Below are 20,998 nucleotides of genomic sequence, written 5' to 3'. Positions count from 1 at the left end.
TGGTACCTTAGGCAAGTGTCTTGTACTATAGCCCCGCGCCGATCAAAGCCTTGAGAGTGGATTCGATAGACGGAAACTACGTGTGTGTGTCCTTGTGTCCGTGTTTGTCCCCCATTACCACTTGACAACCGGTGTTGGTGTGTTTATATCTCCCTAACTTAGCGGTTCGGCTTAAGAAATAAGTACTGGGCTTGATTCATTATTTACATTTGACGGATGTTTGTCCGCATCTTGTTTGTTGTTAACACAACGTTTCGGCTGATATACCTGTGGTATGACGTCAGTGTCTGGGGAGGCTGACCGGAAGGGGAAAAAGGGCAGAAGGAGCCTCGATCGGGATTCGTGCCCTTTTCGAACGGGGTTGTGGTCAGGACAAGACGTGTTAAGCGACGGTCTAGGTTTGGGAGAAGCAGCTGCTATTCCTGGTGTACTTTGGGTCGGGGCAAGCTTCAAGGATCGGATACCGCAAGACAGACTCCCAGTCGAGGAAAGGAAAAGTCAGACCGGTGCTGGACTTTAGGGAACTGAACGACCATATATCGTGAACTAATGAAATTTCAAAAAATAAATAAAATATAATTAAATTCTCTACCCAAAAAAATATAATTACTACAAAACATAATAATAATACACATAAAGAAAAAAAACCAACTTTATTATTTATTCTCTTTACAGATTTATAACTAGATAATAATATCAATCTACTTGTCCAAAACCTTAACAAAATCAAAACCCTTGATCTTTTATCAAAAAAAAAATAAAATTCACAAACCCCTCTATAACCAACATTTAAATATTTTAACCTTATAAACCTAAAACCTATTATAAATCATAAACGCAACTCCCACTTTAATCAAAAATTTAAAAATAATAATACTATAATTCTCATTAATATACCTACAATTTATAAACCCTTAATCTTAAAATGTAATCATTTCCATGTAGTCGAATAAAACTAACTAATAACGATAATCCTAAAGTAGCTTCACAAACACCAAAAACAACTATAACAACAACTAAATAAAAATTTAAACTAACTATACCTACAGAAAAAAAAAATATAGAAAAAACTCTTAATTGGGAGGTGTGGTTAGTTTAGGTATATCTATTATTGTATTATTTATTTGTCCTTTTTTGCATATTAGAGGGTGTATAGGGTTATGTTATAATTTTTTAGGGCAGTTTTGTTTTTGGTTTTTAGTAGGTGTATTTTTTATTTTAACTTGGATTGGAAGTTGTCCTGTGGAATATCCATATGAAATGATTGGTCGAATTTTTAGGGTTATATATTTTGTTTGTTTTTTAATTCGACCTATTTTAGATATAGTGTGAATATACATATTAGATTATTAGGTTATATTGGATAATTATGGGTTTTGAAAACCTATTATAAGTGTTCGATTCACTTGTAACCTTAATATAGTTATAAAAATATATTATTTAATTTTGGTTTACAAAACCAATGTTTTAGTTAAACTATTATAACTTTTATATGATTATAAATAATTGTTTATTGATAGGAATATATATGTATATATGTGGATTATTTGTATTAATATTTCAATGAAAACATATTTTAAATATTTTATTGGGTTTTGAAGTATACTTAAAACCAAATATCTATCCTCTTCAGTACAACTAAAAAATTATTTCCATACCCACTACTTTATTATAAAAACTTATATATATATATATATTATAATAATCACCCATATAAATACTTAAATTTAATTTATTCAAAAATAATTTATTTAAATTATCCTCTCAACGTAAGTGAGACACATATATTTTTATAACTATATTAAGGTTTCTTGATGTGAATTCGTGTGTTGAAACAAATCTTGAGTCTTGGAAGGGTCTTTACAGCTGAAGTATTGAGACCTGTTAGTGAACTATCTCTTCCAGCCTGTGCGTTTGAGACGTTTAGATGGACTGGGTCATTAACCGCAAAGTTCTTGTCATTGTCTCGCCTTACCGAGGTGTCAGGCTATATATATTGAAGTTGACAATCTTGAACTGTATAACACAACATATGTTTCTGCACCCCTCACCAGCGTTAAGTTGCCATTTTCATATTCATCATATAACATTATTCAAAATTACTCTTAGTAATTATGTATTTGAATATTTTTTAACAGCCCTGTATGGTCACATCATTGGGTGAATTCCGAGAAAGACTGCCAAATTCTACGAAATTCATCAATTCAATGACGTACAGTTCTCTCCACCAATCAAAAGATTTCATTCCATTGGTGGGCGTGACTTATGAATCACAAAATAGGAACAAAAACAAAAACTCTAACGCTAATCTTAACTATCAGGTGTAAGTATTCTTGGTAATCTTCCAGTATAGGGAGGTAAAAAAAAGTAAATAAAAACACAAGGGAAATAACTTAAGTCCAGTGCCGCTGGACTGGCTCCTGTGCAGGTGGCACGTAAAAATACACCATTTTGAGCGTGGCCGTTGCCAGTACCACCTGACTGGCCTTCGTGCCAGTGGCACGTAAAAGCACCCACTACACTCTCGGAGTGGTTGGCGTTAGGAAGGGCATCCAGCTGTAGAAACTCTGCCAAATTAGATTGGAGCCTGGTGTAGCCATCTGGTTCGCCAGTCCTCAGTCAAATCGTCCAACCCATGCAACGGAAATTTTTCTTGAATTTTTTTTTTTAAACTAATCGTTATTAAAAAAAAATTACAAGAAAAATTTCCGTCGCATGCTGTTTTAGGGGGGGAAAAAACACATTTCAGAGTAGTACGGATGATACTAGTAGGACGTAGGTTATTTCCATTGTATTTTTATTTACTTTTTTCACCTCCCTATAGTGGAAGATTACCCATATTCTTTACCTTCGCCATATATATATATATATATATATATATATATATATATATATATATATATATATATATATATATATATATATATATATATATATGTGTGTGTGTGTGTTTGTGTCTGTCTTTATCTCCCTCCTCCAACATCGCTTGACAACCGATGCTGGCACGTTTACGTCCCAGTAAATGGCGGTTCAGCAAAAGAGACCGATAGAATAAGTAGTAGGCTTACAAAGAATAAGTCCTGGAGTCGATTTGCTCGACTGAAGACGGTGCTACAGCATGGCCGCAGTCAAATAACTGAAACAAGTAAAAGAATAAAAGAATACTCCCTCCTCCTCCCCCGATACATATATGTATGAGGAGGCGGGGGACATTTGCAGCGTTGCCAAAACGTTAAAACGTCGATATTTTAACACATAAAATATAAGATATTTTGATATAAATCTGGGATGCGCATAAAATATAAAATAAATCATTTCGGAAAAATAAAAAATGAAACATATTTTATTAGGTAAATATATTATTCAAATAGTTCGTATTTTGTAATTGATTACATTTTCTTAAGTTTTCTCCGGCTCGTTCTCGGCTTCCTTCCTCTTTCACGTCAATGGTTGCGCATAGACTCACATTATTCAGGCGCGTTATCATACTTTCAGACAAACATGTTTCTTGAACTTTAATTCAAGAAAAAGCGAATTCTGGAAAACATTGAAATATTTCTAGGTTTTAGAGAAATCGGCACAAGCTTTCAGCAAAAAAAGACCTTAATTTTAAAATACCTGGTCACAGCAAAACGACGACAGAAAAGATTTAATGATTAGTAAGAGAATCGAAGTAGGTCTAATAACACAGGAAATATCCAAATAAACGAATTCGACCTCATTTATTAATAATAAATAATATAAAGCTTGTTTAGCGGCCAGCTGGGGAAATGGGGATGTAGCTCAGTGGTAGAGCGTTCGCTTCGCATGTGAAAGGCCCCGGGTTCAATCCCCGGCATCTCCATGATTTTTTTTTTCTAAGTATCTTCGGGTATATTATTTAATACTATATATTTCGGATTTGGAAGACAGAGTATAATATAGGTACAAATCCATATATATTATGTGGATTTAATCCACGATCCGGTTATTAGTTTTGTCGTTGTCTTAATCTTTTTTTTATTTTTCAATTCTTTCAGTCATTTGGCTACGGCCATGCTGGGGCACCGCCTTGAAGTGTTCAGTCGAACAAATGGATCCCAGTACTTATTTTTTTAACCATGACACTTATTCTATCGCTGCCTTGCCCAACCATTAGATTACGAGGACGAAAACAAACGGTGAGGAGGACGATCATATACGCACGTACATTATATATATATATATATATATATATATATATATATATATATATATATATATATATATATATATATATATATATATAACCAATTGCAGTGTGGAAAGTGTTTATAAGCCATTTAAAAAAACACAAAAGTCGTTAGATTCACTTCAACATTTAAATTTAATTTGTCGAAATGTTTTCGTCGCTTTGAGACCGCGACCTGTTCACTGACAAAATGTTGAAGTGAATCTAACGGCTTTTGTGTGTTATTTTAAATGGCTTATAAACACCTTCCACGCTTCAATTGTTTTCGTTCCAGCACACGATCTCAGATCAGGTCACTTGCTATGCAAGTACATCTCCGTAATATATATATATATATATATATATATATATATATTCGCATAAAAACTCTTTTAGGTACCCTGAAAATAGGACAAAGACGAGCCTGGCAAAATACGTCTGGCATTTAAAGGAGAATGAAGCCCAGCCTTTCAACGTGACATGGAGGATTTTAGGCAAAGCATCGCCTTACAGACATGGTGCCCATAAGAGGCCATTGAAATGTGATCTTTGTTTATTGGAAAAAATGAATATCTTGTTCCAGGATAAGAAGGCGCTAAACCAAAGACGCGAACTTTTAAACACATGTAGGCATGCGTCCAAATTTAAAATATCTGCATGTAATATTCCATATGGGTAAAATTTTGACGATGATCGACTCCTTATAACCATTGTGCAATCTGGCTATTGGATTGGTACCGAATTATAAATGATTTTTTTTAGCGTTGTGAGAACTTTGTAAAGACCCCTGCGTCATTTTAAGAAAACCTTCGTCTGTTATATACATAATTTTTCTTCTCCCTTGTTTTTACTTTTTACTTCATTCTATTCTATTTATTTTTTTTAAAAAAACGCTTTGTATTCTTTTATGCATGTATTTTCGCCTGGTTTTAACCTTTATACACCCAGCGGTTTATTTAAGAAGTTGGCTGCATATATACACTGAGATCTAATGGGTTTTTTGTGTAGATGTCTGTATAGTTACAGCACTTACGTATTCATATGCATGTACCTGCGCTTACATATAGGGCCTCAGTTTGCACTTATGCATATGCTGTTATGATTTCGTGCGTGTACGTTTTTTTGTGTATACATGGTAAGAATATATGCTTATATTTATCTATACATACATGCATCTATATTATTATATATGCGTATGTGCGATTAGGTTCACACTCACATATACTTGTATGTGTACATACGCATGTATAAGGTTATGATCGTAACTATTTGCGTACATATCAACATATGTATCTATATACGTGATGCTATATACATTTTTGTATACGCATATATACGCAATCTAAATTTTTATGCACGTTCACTATATGTTCTTGCTTATTTTCTCTCTCTACTTCTTCCTTCCTATCCCCAGCCTTTCTCTCCTCTCTTTTCTCCCTTTGCTATCTTTCTTTTTCTTTTTTCTCTTTCTTTCTTTCTTTATTCTCTTTCTTTCTTCTTTTCCTTTTTTTATGACAACTGCATTCCCCCGCCACCCTCTTTCCCATATTTAACGTTATTATAGATACGTTACTCTTTACCCCTCCACTCCATAGCTTAAGATACAATTTTCGTTACCAGTGCATAGGTTTTTCGCGCGCAAAAATAAATGCGTGTGTGTGTAAAAATATACGTAGATTGTCTGTGCGTATGCAACTGTGTATTTCGATGTATATGTTTCTATATAGATATATATGTTGTGGATAGCCTTGTATACATACACGCTATTGTAATTTTTATTTTATTTTATTTTGAATGCAACGTATACTTTATTTTATTGATTTGATTTTAATGCGTTAATTCGAATATAATTAATTATTTACAATATGTATTTTGAGCCCATTTTTCTATTTAAGGTTTTCTTCGATATTTTTTTAATAGGATGAATCTGTATTAAATTTATTTGGTCTGTGCATTACGCATCCATGACCGTTAATTGGAACGACCAATCCATGACCGTTATTTGAAACGACCAATCAAACGAATCCATGTGTTTTAAATTTTATATTACTTTCGATTGCATTGTTATCCTCTCTCCATTTCTAACAAAAACTGTCCGATGAACGGGAACGTGAAACTCAGAGTAAAGGTTCTTTTGTTATATTTCTGCTGCTTTTAAATAAAGTATATATATATATATATATATATATATATATATATATATAGAGAGAGAGAGAGAGAGAGAGAGAGAGAGAGAAAGGGTGGGGTATGTTGCTTCCACACGATTTTGTTGCCTCTGGTGACACTATAAATGGATGCTCGCTAACGCTTCCAGAAAAATGAACATTTTTGTGTGAAATTTTCAACAAATATGCTTCAGATTGTGTAGATTCCAATTTTATCAGAATTTATTTTGACAAAAAAATTTTCGTGACCGGGGAGAGGAGTTTCGGAAAATTCTCATGAATCAGCTTTGTTTCCTCATAACTTTTGGGGGAAAAAACGGGTATTTTTAAATGATGTTTTCTAACATATCTATCAAAGTGTTTAAATTATGATTAGATCGTTAAATTGGGGAGCCCACATACATGCTAACACACATCACAATTTTCCTTTTTAATTTCTAGTTTCGTTTTGTAGATTTATATGACGTGTGTCAGTATGTATGTGTACAAGTTCACTAGTTTTGTTTTTCATATTAAATTCCGGTATAATCGTAATATACAGACTCTGAAATGTATTTATAGAAAATGTCATTAAAAAATAACCGTTTTTCTGAAAGTTGTGAGAAAACAAATCCAACTCGTATGACTTTTTATGAAACTCCTTTCCGCACTCACGATTTTTTTTTTTTTTTTTTTTCACAACAGATTTTGATATAATCAGAATCTACACTACCTGTTGAAATTTTCATACAAAAATATCCATTTTTCTGGAAGTTACGAGGAAACAAAGTCTGGGGGGGGGGGAGCACATGTATAGGCATGCCAGTAAAAAGTGATTGGTAAAACACGGAAGTATTTTTAGAGGCTCCTTTGTACCTTTTTTTCTTTAATCGAACAGAATAAATATTTTATATGTTTTTCATTAAGTGACTTTTATAAAATACTAGCATACTTGTGTCATAAAAAATACCGACAATTTTATTAATGATACAAAATGGCATTTTAAAAACAATGAGAGAAACCATTGACAAATGCCAGCAATAGAGAAAGCAGCTCTTCCTGTTTGTTTTCACTGTCTGTTTTTGTTACCAATTTTGACCCTCCGCAAAATCCTAAATTCTATTTAATTTGCTCGGCAGGAGCAACTGTTTTATCGAAGGCGTATCTTGTTGTGAAATACTTGAAATACAGGAGTAAAAAAACAGCCAACAACTGATGAAGGGTCGTCCTTTATGTTGTTTGTCTTGTTTTCCATTTGTGTGTTTCGTTGTTCAAAAAAATTCTTCATATTACATGTACTCGTACTTCGTATTTTTTGTTGTTTATGTTTTGTGACATCCTGTGCCCACATATATATATATATATATACATGTACATATAGATGTAAGTATGTACATATACGTATGTATATATGCATATATATATATATGTATATATTATTTATATTATATATAGATAGATAGATAGATAGATAGATAGATAGACAGACAGATCGACAGACAGACGGACAGTCAGACAGATAAAGAAAGATAAGGTCAGTCTATGGTTTCACGTCCATAAAGCACTTAGGTTTACTGCATATCATCAAATCCTAAGCCTGTGAAACTCAGTGTAATCCCATAGACCAGCCTTATCTTTCTTTCGCACGTTGGGCCTCACAGAGACAATGACGATAGACTGAGACCTCTGGAGATATGCTGTGACTGTGAAAACCCAGCAAATAAAGTAAGTTCAAAGCTGTATCCTACACCAGTTTCGCATAACCAGCCCCAGCCCATTCAAATGTACCTTGGTGGCACGTAAAAAGTACCAACCGATCGTGGCCGTTGCCAGCCTCCTCTGGCCCCTGTGCCGGTGGCACATAAAAGGCACCCACACACTCACGGAGTGGTTGGCGTTAGGAAGGGCATCCAGCTGTAGAAACACTACCAGATCAGACTGAAACCTGGTGCAGCCTCCTGGCTTCCCAGACCCCGGTTGAACCGTCCAACCCATGCTAGCATGGAAAACAAACGTTAAACGTTATTGTAATGCGAAATAATAGTTTCACTGTTAAAAATGAAACTATCATCTCACATTACATAAACACATGCATACATATATATATATGTGATGAACTCCCCCATCAAAGGGGCACCCCAGGATATAAAAATAATACAAATGAAAAATATCAAAATAACTATAATAATGAAGTTTAGATACAAAATATAAGTGAATAGGTTTTTCAGAATAATAATTTAACAAAAAAAATGTGGGTTATTTTACATCTTTAATTTCCAAAATGTCAAAGTTTTTGTTTATGAATTAAAGAATCTTTTGATAGTATTTCTTGCATTCATGTGGAATAAAGCTGGTAAAATGCTTTACAGTGTGTTGGGGATTATGGTTCTATCTTCAGCAGTTTATTTTAAATATAACACTTAGAAAACAAACTCCAAACAAACAAAAAAAAAAAAAAAATTACCAACGAAATATTTTGGTAATATAAATTATGAGGAAATCTATTGTTATGGGTCAAATCAAGTTACTATTTGAACAAAAGCTTTTCACAGTTGGGGACAGCTTTGTGAAAGGGCTGCAGTGAACTTCAGTTCTGAAGTGCAGTAATAGAAATCAATGTAGTTTGGAAAAGAGGGCAATAACTGTATCAAAATGACTTCATGTTGACATCCAACACCAAAACAGGGCTAACAAGCTGGAAACGTTCTGAAAAATAAATAAAAACTATACTAGAAACAAAATCAACAATTTTAAACAAAGGAATTTCACTCTAATATTTTGTGTAAATCTCAATTTTGAGTTCTGATCTATCTCATTTAGATATATGCTGGGCATAATTCCTTTACTAGTGCTATCATGTTTTCAAGAGGTATGCTGATATATAACTATGACTTGAGCTTTTTCATTAGATTTCAAATTTTTCTGGAGACTCCAACAATATACAAAGAGAATAAAGTTAATCTGATACATAAGCTCTACTGAACACCTAGACAATAGTCGTCATCATCGTCATAGCAGCAGCAGCACATTCATTTTCCATGCTGGCATGGGTTGAATGGTTCTACAGGAGATGGTAGGTCAGAGGACTTCATCAAGCTCCACTGTCTCCTTTGGCGTGGTTTCTACAGCTGGGCGCTCTTGATAATTGCCAAACACTTTACAGAGTGAACTGGAAGCTCTTTCTATGGCACAAGACAAGACCCCTCAACTGAAGTGGCAGGGAGCTGGCTTTATGCAGAGTGATGAGTGGTTAAAGTATGATAGAACGATAGGAACAGTTGCCTTAATTGAAAGGAAAATGAAGAAAAGAAGAGGCTAAGAATAAGACCTTAAATGAAGACTTACCTGAGCCTTGGGTTAGAATGGACTGGATTGCCCATGTTCAATCTACTACAGGACAAAGGCCTCAGCATGTTCTCTCCATCAACCATGATCTGATGTGGAAGCTGTGAATTTGAGCTTAGATCATTTTGGTTTGAGGGATCAACTCTGCTACACTAGCACAGCAAGGCAGAGGGGTAAAGTTCATTTTCATACTTTTATCCAAGAATAGTTAAGTCATTTACATCAATCCCACTGCTCAACTGATACTTATTTCATTGACCCAAAAAGGGGTCAATTTGGATTAGTCAAACATTGAACTAGAAACAGTAATGTCCAATTCTCAATGGTTTCAACAAGTGGTTCCCAACTTTTTCACTACCAAGGACCCCTTTTCTTGAAATGAGTTTTCCCACAGACCCCAGGATATTGAAAGATCTGTCGGCTTAACATGTTCACAGACCTCCAGAACTACCTTTGCGGTCCACAGGTTGGGAACCACTGGTTTAAACCATCTCTACAATGGTACAAACTGGTTTTGTTGATGGCAATTCTTCATTCATGTGGTTCAGAGATGGTTTTATAATTAATTGCTATTCTATGTAACACCAAGGCTCAGCATTGATTAGAGTATTTTTCATTTTTTTTTTAATCTACTTTCTTAAATAGCTGCCTTTCTCAAGGCTTAAAGAAACCATATTCTTCCACTTGAAAAGAAGCAGAATATCAATACAGATGCATGAAACAAAAGAAATATTAACAATCTGTTCCAAATATCTATGAGATACAATCAATACATTACCTTTCAAAATCACCAATTGGGATTGCCATTTTATGCCGGACAAGAAAGGTCGCTAAAACATCTGCCACCTAGAGATTAAAAATAAATTAAATATTAAACTTCAAAATAAAAATTCAACTTCAAAAATAAAATTCAAACCCAGACTGAAATAGGCTGTCAATAAGATTATTACTAATTAATAAATACTACAGGATTATTAAAAAAATGTATCTGAAGTGAGTTATAATTAAAACAAGATATGTCTTTTTGATTCCTATCTAGACTGTCTCAATGAGTACATGAGTTCATCTTGGCCTATTCACATAAGCTTTACTTACATCTTTGTTAACAAACCTTTAATGCAGCACATTTTTATCCACTATGCCAAACTCCCACAGGACCGTAATGTGTTAATTTTAATAATGAAAAATTTCCTGTTAGAATAAGCACCAGGCTTAAAAAGAAAAGTACTGAGGCCAATTCATTCAACTACAAATTCTTCAAAGCGGTGCCCCAACATGGCTTATTTGCTTATTTCAGTCATTAAACTGAAATAAGCAAAAAGATATACATATACAGGGGTTGGACAAAATAAAGGAAACACCTAGCATCATAGCATCATAATTTTGAAACATTTATAAAACTGTCAAAAGCTTGTTTATTTTTGTTTTTTGATTTATTACTACCTTATTTCTGACCACCACTTCCCAAGCGTTATACTAATACATCTGTTTGTTTTCTACACCACCTGTCCTCATCTTTTGTGAATTCTCATCATCATCATCATCGTTTAACGTCCGCTTTCCATGCTAGCATGGGTTGGACGATTTGACTGAGGACTGGTGAAACCGGATGGCAACACCAGGCTCCAGTCTGATTTGGCAGAGTTTCTACAGCTGGATGCCCTTCCTAACGCCAACCACTCAGAGAGTGTAGTGGGTGCTTTTACGTGTCACCCGCACGAAAACGGCCACGCTCGAAATGGTGTCTTTTATGTGCCACCCGCACAAGCCAGTCCAGGGGCACTGGCAACGATCTCGCTCGAAAATCCTACACGAGCCAGTCAGGCGGTACTGGCAACGGCCACGCTCAAAATGGTGCATCTCATGTGCCACCCGCACAAGAACCAGTCCAGGGGCACTGGCAACGATCTTACTTGGCTTGCCGGGTCTTCTCACGCACAGCCCATTTCCAAAGGTCTCGGTCCGTAGTCATCGCCTCGGTGAGGCCCAATGTACGAAGGTCTTGCCTCACCACCTCAGCCCAGGTCTTCCTGGGCCTACCTCTTCCACGGGTTCCCTCAACTGTTAGGGTGTGGCACTTTTTCACGCAGCTATCCTCCTCCATTCTCACCACATGTCCATACCAGCGCAATCGTCTCTCTTGCACGCCACAACTGATGCTTCTAATGTTCAGCTTTTCTCTCAAGATACTTACACTCTGACGGGTATTCACATTGACATTACACATCCAACGGAGCATACTGGCTTCATTCCTTGCGAGCTTATATATATATATATATATATATATATATAATGTACGTAAAATACACCATTTCGAGCGTGGCCGTTGCCAGTACCGCCTGACTGGTCTTCGTGCTGGTGGCACGTAAAAGCCCCCACTACTCTCTCGGAGTGGTTAGCATTAAAAAGGGCATCCAGCTGTAGAAACTCTGCCAAATCAGATTGGAGCCTGGTGTAGCCATCTGGTTTCACCAGTCCTCAGTCAAATCGTCCAACCCATGCTAGCATGGAAAGCGGACGTTAAACGATGATGATGATGATGTATGTATGTATTTATGTATATATGCATAATGAGCTTTATTCAGTTTCTGTCGACCAAATCCACTCACAATGCTTTGGTTGGCCCGGGATTATAGTAAAAGACATGAGACCAAAGTGCTGTGCAGTGGGACTGAACCCAAGATTACATGGTTGGGAAGCAAGCTTCTCAACCACACTGCCATGCCTGCACCTACTGATTTCATTGTCTCCTACTATGTTAAATAAGCTTTTTCAAGATTATTAATTATTGCAACGAAAAATTTTCTCACTTTGTCTGGAACATCTTCATGAACAGCATGTCCACACTGCGGAAGAACCTGCATTTGGAACTTTCCTGTTGAAAAATTACAAAAAAAAAACTTTAGTTTGTCATAACTGGAAAAAATATTAAGAAAATTTCACGAAAAAATATTCAGTGGAACCGAACCCCAAATCATGTAGTTGTGAAGCAAAATTCTTCGTCACATAGCCATGCTTCCGTCTCCCTTGTTCAAAATATAGAAAACGATAGATGTTCCAAACAAGCAGTCCTAAAATATCTAATAATTTATCTGTGTGTGGACACAAATCATATAATCATAAGTATGGATGTTCAATGATTTAGAGATGGTAATATTTTGTTTAATTCTATTACCTTGCATTTGACCAATAGTTAAGTCTTTATCCAATCGGTCAACACCTGTAATTAAAAAATAAACACAGTAAGGACAAAAGAATGTAAAAAAAAAACTTTTAATAACACAATCAGATTGAAAATTGTTGATTAAATTAGAAGGAGACATTTGTAACAGCATGTATCTTTTTTGGATTCCTATCTAGACTGTTTCAATGAGTACATTCTGAATTCATCTTAGCCTATTCACATAAGCTTGGGCTAGATCTTGCTTAACAAACCGAGGTAAACTTTGCCTTTCATCTTTCATCAATAAATTAAGTACCAGTTGCGTACTGGGTCAATCTAATCAACTGGCCCCCTACCCCAAACGTTTGGGCCTTGTGCCTAGGCTGGCACACCGGAAGGCTGCACCAGGCTTCAGTCTGTTTTGGCATGGTGTCTACGACTGGATGCCCTTTCTAATGCCAACCACTCCAAGAGTGTAATGGGTGCTTTTATGTGCCATTTTCATGACACCAGTATCTGACACGACTGCAGCTTTACTTAGCTTGATGGCTCTTCTTCTCAAGCACAGCATAATGCCAAATGAACTCAGTCATTGCCTCCGTGAGGCCCAATGCTTGAAGCCTAGCCTAATGCCATATGGTCTCGGTCCTTGCCTTCGTGAGGCCCAATGCTGAAAGTGTGCTTTTATGTGCCACTTTCATGGGTGCCATATGCGTGACACAAGTATCTTCCACATTGGCTTGATGGGCCTTCCTCTCAAGCACAACATATAAAAGACAAAAAATGGCATGCCCAAAATAACCATAAAAAGAGTTTAGTTTATAAATTTCTTCACTCTACACAGATATTCTAAGACATTTATTTATCATAAAAATAAAGACTTCAAATGTAAAAACTTACCAGCAAGTAATAATAACTTTGGAACATTACATGATAAGAATTTCTCAGAAAGTCCTCTAAACCAGCCTGTAAAGATATAAAAATCATTAATTGATTATCAATAAATTGGTTGCTGGGTCTTCTCAAGCACCACGTATTTCCAAAGGTCTCGGTCAGAAGTCAATGCCTCAGTGAGGCCTAATGTTCGAAGGTCGTGCTTCACCACCTCATCCCAGGTCCTCCTGGGTCTACCTCTTCCACAGGTTCACTCAACTGCTAGGGTGTGGCACTTTTTCACACAGCTATCCTCATCCATTCTCGCCACATGACCATACCAGCGCAATCGTCTCTCTTGCACACCACATCTGATGCTTCTTAGGTCCAACTTTTCTCTCAAGGTACTTACACTTTGTCGAGTATGCACACTGACATTACACATCCATCGGAGCATACTGGCTTCATTCCTTGTGAGCTCACGCATGTCCTCAGCAGTCACGGTCAATGTTTCACTGCCATGTAGCATGGCTGTTCGTACACTTGTGTCATGCAGTCTACTTGTTACTCTGAGCGAGAGGCCCTTTGTCACCTGCAGAGGTAAGAGCTCTCTGAACTTTGCAAAGAGGTTTCAATTATATTTATTTTTGTCTGAATGCTGCTTAGCCATTGTGACACAAAAGTGGATTGCTTGATGTTGAGAGGGAGGGAGTGGAAGGGAAATCAAAAGAACAACAACGATCAAATGATTTCAGAGTGATTATTTGAAGAGAGAGAGAGAGAGAGAGAGAGAGAGAGAACGAGAGAGAGAACGGTAAATACTGAAGAAGTAGAAGCTAAAAAATTTTATGAATCTTCAAAGGATGCAAAGGCATACAATGAAAGACAGCACACAACTATACTACCTACCTGACCAGTACTTATCTGTCTTTGATAAATCAATCCTCCATGTATATTGATGTGAGCTGTTCTGCAATTTTACAAAACAAAAATTTTTTTAATCAACAATTATTGATGGACTACACATACACACACACACACACACACACACACACACTAACTTAAATTAAAAACCAAAAATCTTGCAATTACAGCTACCCAGGGTTATATGTATGGATGCATGTATATACTAGTTTCAAAATTTGGCACAAGACCAACAAGTTTGAGGGTGAGGATATGTTAAGTGGATCAGACCCAGTCTTCAACTGGTGCTTATTTTAGCAACCCTGAAAGGATGAAAGGCAAAGTCGACCTTGGTGGCATCTGAACTCACTACATAAAGTTGAAACAAATGCTGCTAAGCATATTTTGCAGCTCAGTAATGAGTTTTCCCATTCATCACCTTCTACATACATGTGTGTACATACATACACACACATATATATATATATATATATATGAACACACAGAGGCATATATATAGAATAAATATTGATGCGAAGATGTATCAAGATGTTTTAAGACACAAACAGTTAACCACAACTTAGAAAACTCACTATAGAAATGATGATGTGGATTATGAAAAAACTTAATTAATTACAAGTTAATAAGTTCATATTGTAAAAAAATTGATAAAGTAATATAATACAGCTATAAAAAGATTTATTTTAAATAACATTGTACATGTCTCCATAATATACAGAAGATCTCCCAAATATTAAAAAAAAAACATACTTAAGAAAAAATATTGTTGTTGATGGATACAAAAATTCAGAGTTACCTTTTTATTTATCATGTTAGAAACTTCGGGAAGAGAATGTGCCATATTAGGAGGTGGAGGGGGAGGAGGAGGTGGCGGTGTAGAAGTTGCCATATTGGAAGAATCGCTCTTGCTTTCCTCTAGGCTAGTGTCACTTGACTCTTCGTCCACTTCGACGATCGTATCACTAGGTTGCTTCATTACAGCTTTGACTTCCTGCGAGGGATGCTCTTGTTCAAAAGTTGCTGTTTCACCTGTATCGACACTAATAAACACAGAAATGTTTAGTCCTTAATGTATGTGGTAAATGTAGATATTTATTGAGAAAAAAAAATCAAGAAATCCACAAACCATCCATTTAAGCCAGTTAATCGTCTTTGGGTGGGTAATTTACTCAATATAAACAATCACCACCACCATCACCATCATCATCATCATTTAATATTCATTTTCCATGTTGGAATGGGTTGGACAGTTTGACTGAAAACTGGTAAGCTAGGGAGCTGCACCAGGTTCCAATCTGATTTGGCATGGTTTCTACAGCTGGATGCCCTTCCTAATGCCAACCACTCCAAGAGTGTAGTGGGTGCTCCCTATGTGCCACCTGCACAGGTGCCAGTTATGAAACACCGGCATCAGCCATGACTACATTCTCACTTGGCTTGACAGGCCTTCTCAAGCATGATATATTGCCCAAGGTCTCAGTCACCTGTCACTGCTTCTGTGAGCATTCAAACAGTGCTTCTTACGTGCCAGTTACGTGACACTAGCATTGGCCAAAAATTCCTTTGTGAGAAGGATATCACACACACACAAACATGTATGCATAGAAAAAACATGTATGCATTAGGTGTACGTGTGTGTGTGTGTGCGCGCGTATGTGTGTTGCTCATATATTGACAAAACACTTTTTTCCTCGATGGAAAAAAAAAAAAAAAACAAGTCTTAACAGAAACTTACTTGTCGCTAGAAGGGGACTTAACTCATGTTTGCAAACAATGGTGGATTTCTCAGATTTGAAAACTGTTAAAAGTTGGGTTGAAAATTTATTTTTACCACTATTCGCTGGTGCCTCTGGGAAAAATAAGTTGACGAAAATACAGCTACGGTCATGACGAATGTCCTCCTAAAATTGGAGCGACATGCGTGCTAATTTGTGGACATGCATAAATTACATTCACGTACACACACACACACACACACATCTTGCCTTTTATATATATATATATATATATATATATATACCGGAGTAAGCACATGAAATGTGCAACAAGGTGGAAAAAAGAGTACTCAAATACCAGAGGTAGAGTAATATGCTTTATTTAAAAGCAGCAGAAATATAACAAAAAAACCGTTACTCTGAGTTTCACGTTCCCGTTCATCGGACATGTCCGATGAACGGGAACGTGAAACTCAGAGTAACGGTTTTTTTTGTTATATTTCTGCTGCTTTTAAATAAAGTATATATATATATATATATATATATATATATATAGAGAGAGAGAGAGAGAGAGAGAGAGAGATACAGCTTTAGAGGTATTTAATGATGGTAAAATGCAAAAGTTACTAATATAACAAAAAAAAAAAAAATGCACCGCTTCACATCACAATCTGACATCAATATCAGGATTAACAATCTCTGCTGTACTATCCTAGATATCACATGCGTTTACATGCCTTTAACACTGCAAAACTTGTGATGCTGTTAAATGACAGAAACTCATTAGGAAATGAAACAATTACAAATAACTCCTTACCGTTTCACTTGCCCAACAAGGGAGATTTTTGCAGATTCAATGTTGCGTAATTGACCACTACGTAAACTACAATGACAAGGAAAACCAACAGCAATGATTAAATTATATTGTGAAAAGTTTTATTTAAAAAAAAAATATTAAAATATTAAATAATAAAGCATTTTTTGTAAAAATATACCTTTCATATACTACTACTACGCCTCCGCCGCCACCACCACCACCACATGCAAAACCTTGGTCAGCACAACCACAAAAGACAGGATGAGGACGATTATGGCTTGAACTGTTAACCCTTTAGCACTCAGATTACTCTGTCAAATGTAATTCATATTCATTCACATTAGTTTGAATTAGTCATGCATTATCTTGTAACTTTGAGATTTCAGAGATGCAATTGCTTATGTTTTGAACGACAGTGTTAGGTATAGGTAAGAGACCAGATTTGGCCAATTTAAACATAAAAAGGGTAGAAAATTTTGGGCCGGATATGGCTGGTTTAAATGCTAAAGAGTTAAATGAGGTTGGATAAATAGTCATCAGTTGACAAGAAGTTGTTTGTTTACAAAATATTCACAGCAACCAAATTCATTAAACAATATAGGAAAAATACAAATTTATTTATCTCACCTCCATTCAATAGCTTCCTCTATGGAACTGAAAAATGATGGACGTCCACGTAGAAAACTCTGCATGCTGCTTAATGCTTCCATTGCTGTGCCTGTATAAAATTTAGAAACCAAAATTTAAGGACTATTAAAAAAACAAAGTTGTTGGTAGAAACCTGGCCTGAATGCAAAAGAGTGGATTCCACAAAAGGTAACCAAAGTACCTAGTGATGGTGTTAAAACCAAATGGAATTAAATTCTATATTCTTCATTGAAAAGCCACATAAGTTTTGTTTGCCAATCTATTTTAACTATTTCAATGACATTTTTACCAAAAGAAATAATCAACAAAAATATAGAATACCTAAGATTCATTACAAAACAAAATAATTTTTAATGAGCAACTGTATATAACTATTGTCTTCATCAATTTGTGTGATTTTAATTAAAAACAATGTTTTAAATTATGTCAAATGAAACATTCTTTGTAACATTTGGTAAAGAAAGTGGTGGCCATGTCAGGTGCAGGCATGGCTGTATGGTTAAGAAGTTTGCTTCCCAACCACATGGCTCTGCATTCAGTCCCACTGCATGGTCCCTTGCGCAAGTATCTTCAACCCTAACCTGTAGCTGCCAAAAGTTTTGTAAGTAGATTTGGTAGATGTCATCAGAAAGAAGCCGGTCGTGTGTGTGTGTTTGTGCCCCACTACCATTTGACAACTGGTGTTGGTCTGTTTATAGTCCTGCACTTTAGCAGTTCAGCAAAAGAGTCTGATAGAATAAAAGTACTTCAAGGCAGCGCTCCAGCAAGGCCGCAGTCCAATGACTGAATCAAGTCAAAGAAAAAGATCAAAAATATAAAAAGCAGAACTCCTTACCTTCAACAACATCAATAACAACCAAACCAGCCAGAGAGGGTACCAGTGCCCTTACAGCAGTGTGTACAGCTATTGCAGCCCCCATACTGAAAGATAAAGGTATAATGAAGAAATTTTAATCAGCTATAATAAACATTTAATGATATAAGTTTTAAGAATTATTCAGTTATCATCAATAGGAATGCATTATGTGACCAACAGTTCTACTAGAAATAGCTGCCTTTGAACAATAACTTACCATTTTAGAAGACAGCTGCATAAAGAAGTGCCGAGTTCTAATTGTGGAGGGAACCTATGGAGAGGATAAACCCAGGAAGAGCTGGGACGAAGTGGTGAGAAAGGATCTTCAGACACTGAGGAAATGATTAGGGCCCAGGAGATGTAGTGATTTACTGTACTTGAGAAACATGTCAAGCTAAATAAAATCACTGTCATCTCTACATATAGGCTTGTTCTTTACAGGTGCTCGTGCCACATAAAATGCACTCATGCCGGTGCAGCATAAATGCACCCATGCCAGTGGCACATCGAAGGCATGCAGTAGACTCTGTAAAGTGGTTGGTGTTGATTATATCGACCTCAGTGTTTCACTGGTACTTAATTTATCAACCCCAAAATGGTGAAAGGCAAAGTCAATCTTGGCAGAATTTGAACTTAGAACATAGCGATGGGCAAAATAAAAACCCTTGCATCCAGCACACTAACAATTCTCATTTCTTTACTGCCCACAAGGGGCTACACAGAGGGGACAAACAAACAGATTAAGTTGATTATATCAATCCCAGTGTGTAACTGGTACTTAATTTATCAACCCCGAAAGGATGAAAGGCAAAGTCGACCTCGGCGGAATTTGAACTCAGAATGTAGCGGCAGACGAAACACTGCTAAGCATTTCGCCCGGTGTGCTATCGATTCTGCCAGCTCACCGCCTTAGTAGTAGTAGTAGTAGTAGTAGTAGTAGTAGTAGTAGTAATAATAATAATGATAATAATAATAATAATAATGATAATAATAATAATAATAATAATAATAATAATAATAATAATAATAATAATAATAATAATAATAATCCAGCTCACCTGTGACCTATGAGAATAATAGGCGGAGGAGTATCAGTTCCATACATTTTGTTAATTACAGCACCAACATCACTGAAAAAGAAATGTTAATGTTTAATTTGCATCATTTGTAAAGAATTTAAGAATTGGTTACATAGTTTTTCAACAAAATAGAAAACTTCCTCTCAATGATTATTTTCCTTCTTCCATAAATATCTTTTTTTCTACTATGCCGTGCACTACTGAGAAAATAACTCTTTTACTGAATCCTATCCATCATAATTTTCTGATACAAAAAAAAATTAATATTACTTTCTTTATTCTTTCTGTAAAAGCAACCTGTGGAAGAGGTAAGCCCAGGAAGACCTGGGATGAGGTGGTGAGGCACGACCATCGAACATTGGGCCTCACCGAGGTGATGACTTCTGACCGAGACCTTTGGAAATATGCTGTGCGTGAGAAGACCCGGCAAGCCAAGTGAGACCTAAATCCAAGGCCTCTGCCAGGGGTGTAGCCAGCCCACTTATGCGTACCTTTCCTACATTGAACACTAAACTCCGCTTGCGAAAACCTGTTGAGGCAAGTGAAATTGAAATCGAACTAAATTCGATGACTGGCACCCATGCCAACGTCTCCTTCATTGGACACGAAACTCGGCTTGCAAAGACCTGTTGGGACAAGCGAAAGCGAAATCGTGATGGCACCTGTGCCCAGCGTCGCCCTCCTGGCACTTGTGCCGGTGGCATGTGTAAAGACATTCGAGCGAGACCGTTGCCAGTGCTGCTGGACTGGCTCCTGTGCAGGTGGCACGTAAAATACACCATTTTGAGCGTGGCCATTGCCAGTACCACCTGACTGGCCTTCGTGCTGGTGGCACGTAAAAGCACCCACTACACTCTCGGAGTGGTTGGTGTTAAGAAGGGCATCCAGCTGTAGAAACTCTGCCAAATCAGACTGGAGCCTGGTGTAGCCATCGGGTCCACCAGTCCTCAGTCAAATTGTCCAACCCATGCTAGCATGGAAAGCGGACGTTAAACAATGATGATGATGATGAATAATTAATGTTTCCTTCTTGAGCCATGCCAGGCTCATGGGGGCCGGTTTCCCAGTTTCAATGACGTATATATTCCCCACCTGAATGGGATGCCAGTCTGTCATAGGATTACTCATTTTTGCGAGCTGAGTGGATTGGAGCAATGTGAAACAAAGTGTTTTGCTCAAGAACACAACGTGTCATCCTGTCCAGGAATTGAAATCACAATGTTACGATCATGAGTCCAACACCAT

General features: G+C 36.5%; 1 protein-coding gene and 1 non-coding gene across 5 annotated transcripts in view; one reads left to right on the top strand and one right to left on the bottom strand.

Annotated features, from left to right (window-relative positions):
* Positions 1-3,772: 3,772 nt before the first annotated feature.
* Positions 3,773-3,844, top strand: Trnaa-cgc (transfer RNA alanine (anticodon CGC)). Its single transcript has one exon. It is a non-coding gene; the product is annotated as a tRNA-Ala (tRNA).
* A 4,741-nt stretch (positions 3,845-8,585) lies between these two features.
* LOC106874864 (protein phosphatase methylesterase 1) overlaps positions 8,586-20,998 on the bottom strand; it is a 27,622-nt gene continuing 15,209 nt past the window's right edge. For 3 of the 4 annotated variants that reach the window (XM_089359341.1, XM_089359342.1, XM_089359340.1), the window contains 11 exons: positions 19,733-19,804; positions 18,654-18,739; positions 17,798-17,888; positions 17,171-17,236; positions 15,435-15,678; positions 14,624-14,684; positions 13,742-13,807; positions 12,854-12,898; positions 12,489-12,553; positions 10,457-10,524; positions 8,586-9,039 (listed from right to left, as the gene is read on the bottom strand). In XM_089359341.1, coding sequence (XP_089215467.1) covers positions 9,021-9,039; positions 10,457-10,524; positions 12,489-12,553; positions 12,854-12,898; positions 13,742-13,807; positions 14,624-14,684; positions 15,435-15,678; positions 17,171-17,236; positions 17,798-17,888; positions 18,654-18,739; positions 19,733-19,804 — 883 coding nt within the window. In that variant the 3' untranslated portion in view covers positions 8,586-9,020. The remainder of the gene's footprint in view (positions 9,040-10,456; positions 10,525-12,488; positions 12,554-12,853; positions 12,899-13,741; positions 13,808-14,623; positions 14,685-15,434; positions 15,679-17,170; positions 17,237-17,797; positions 17,889-18,653; positions 18,740-19,732; positions 19,805-20,998) is intronic. The other variant, XR_016243574.1, reaches the window with a different exon arrangement.

This window comes from Octopus bimaculoides, chromosome 11, assembly GCF_046866305.1.
Source record: "Octopus bimaculoides isolate indiv1 chromosome 11, ASM4686630v1, whole genome shotgun sequence".
Taxonomy (NCBI): domain Eukaryota; kingdom Metazoa; phylum Mollusca; class Cephalopoda; order Octopoda; family Octopodidae; genus Octopus; species Octopus bimaculoides.
The sequence above is the reverse complement of the archived record's forward strand: the minus strand, read 5'-3'. Positions and strand labels throughout refer to the sequence as shown.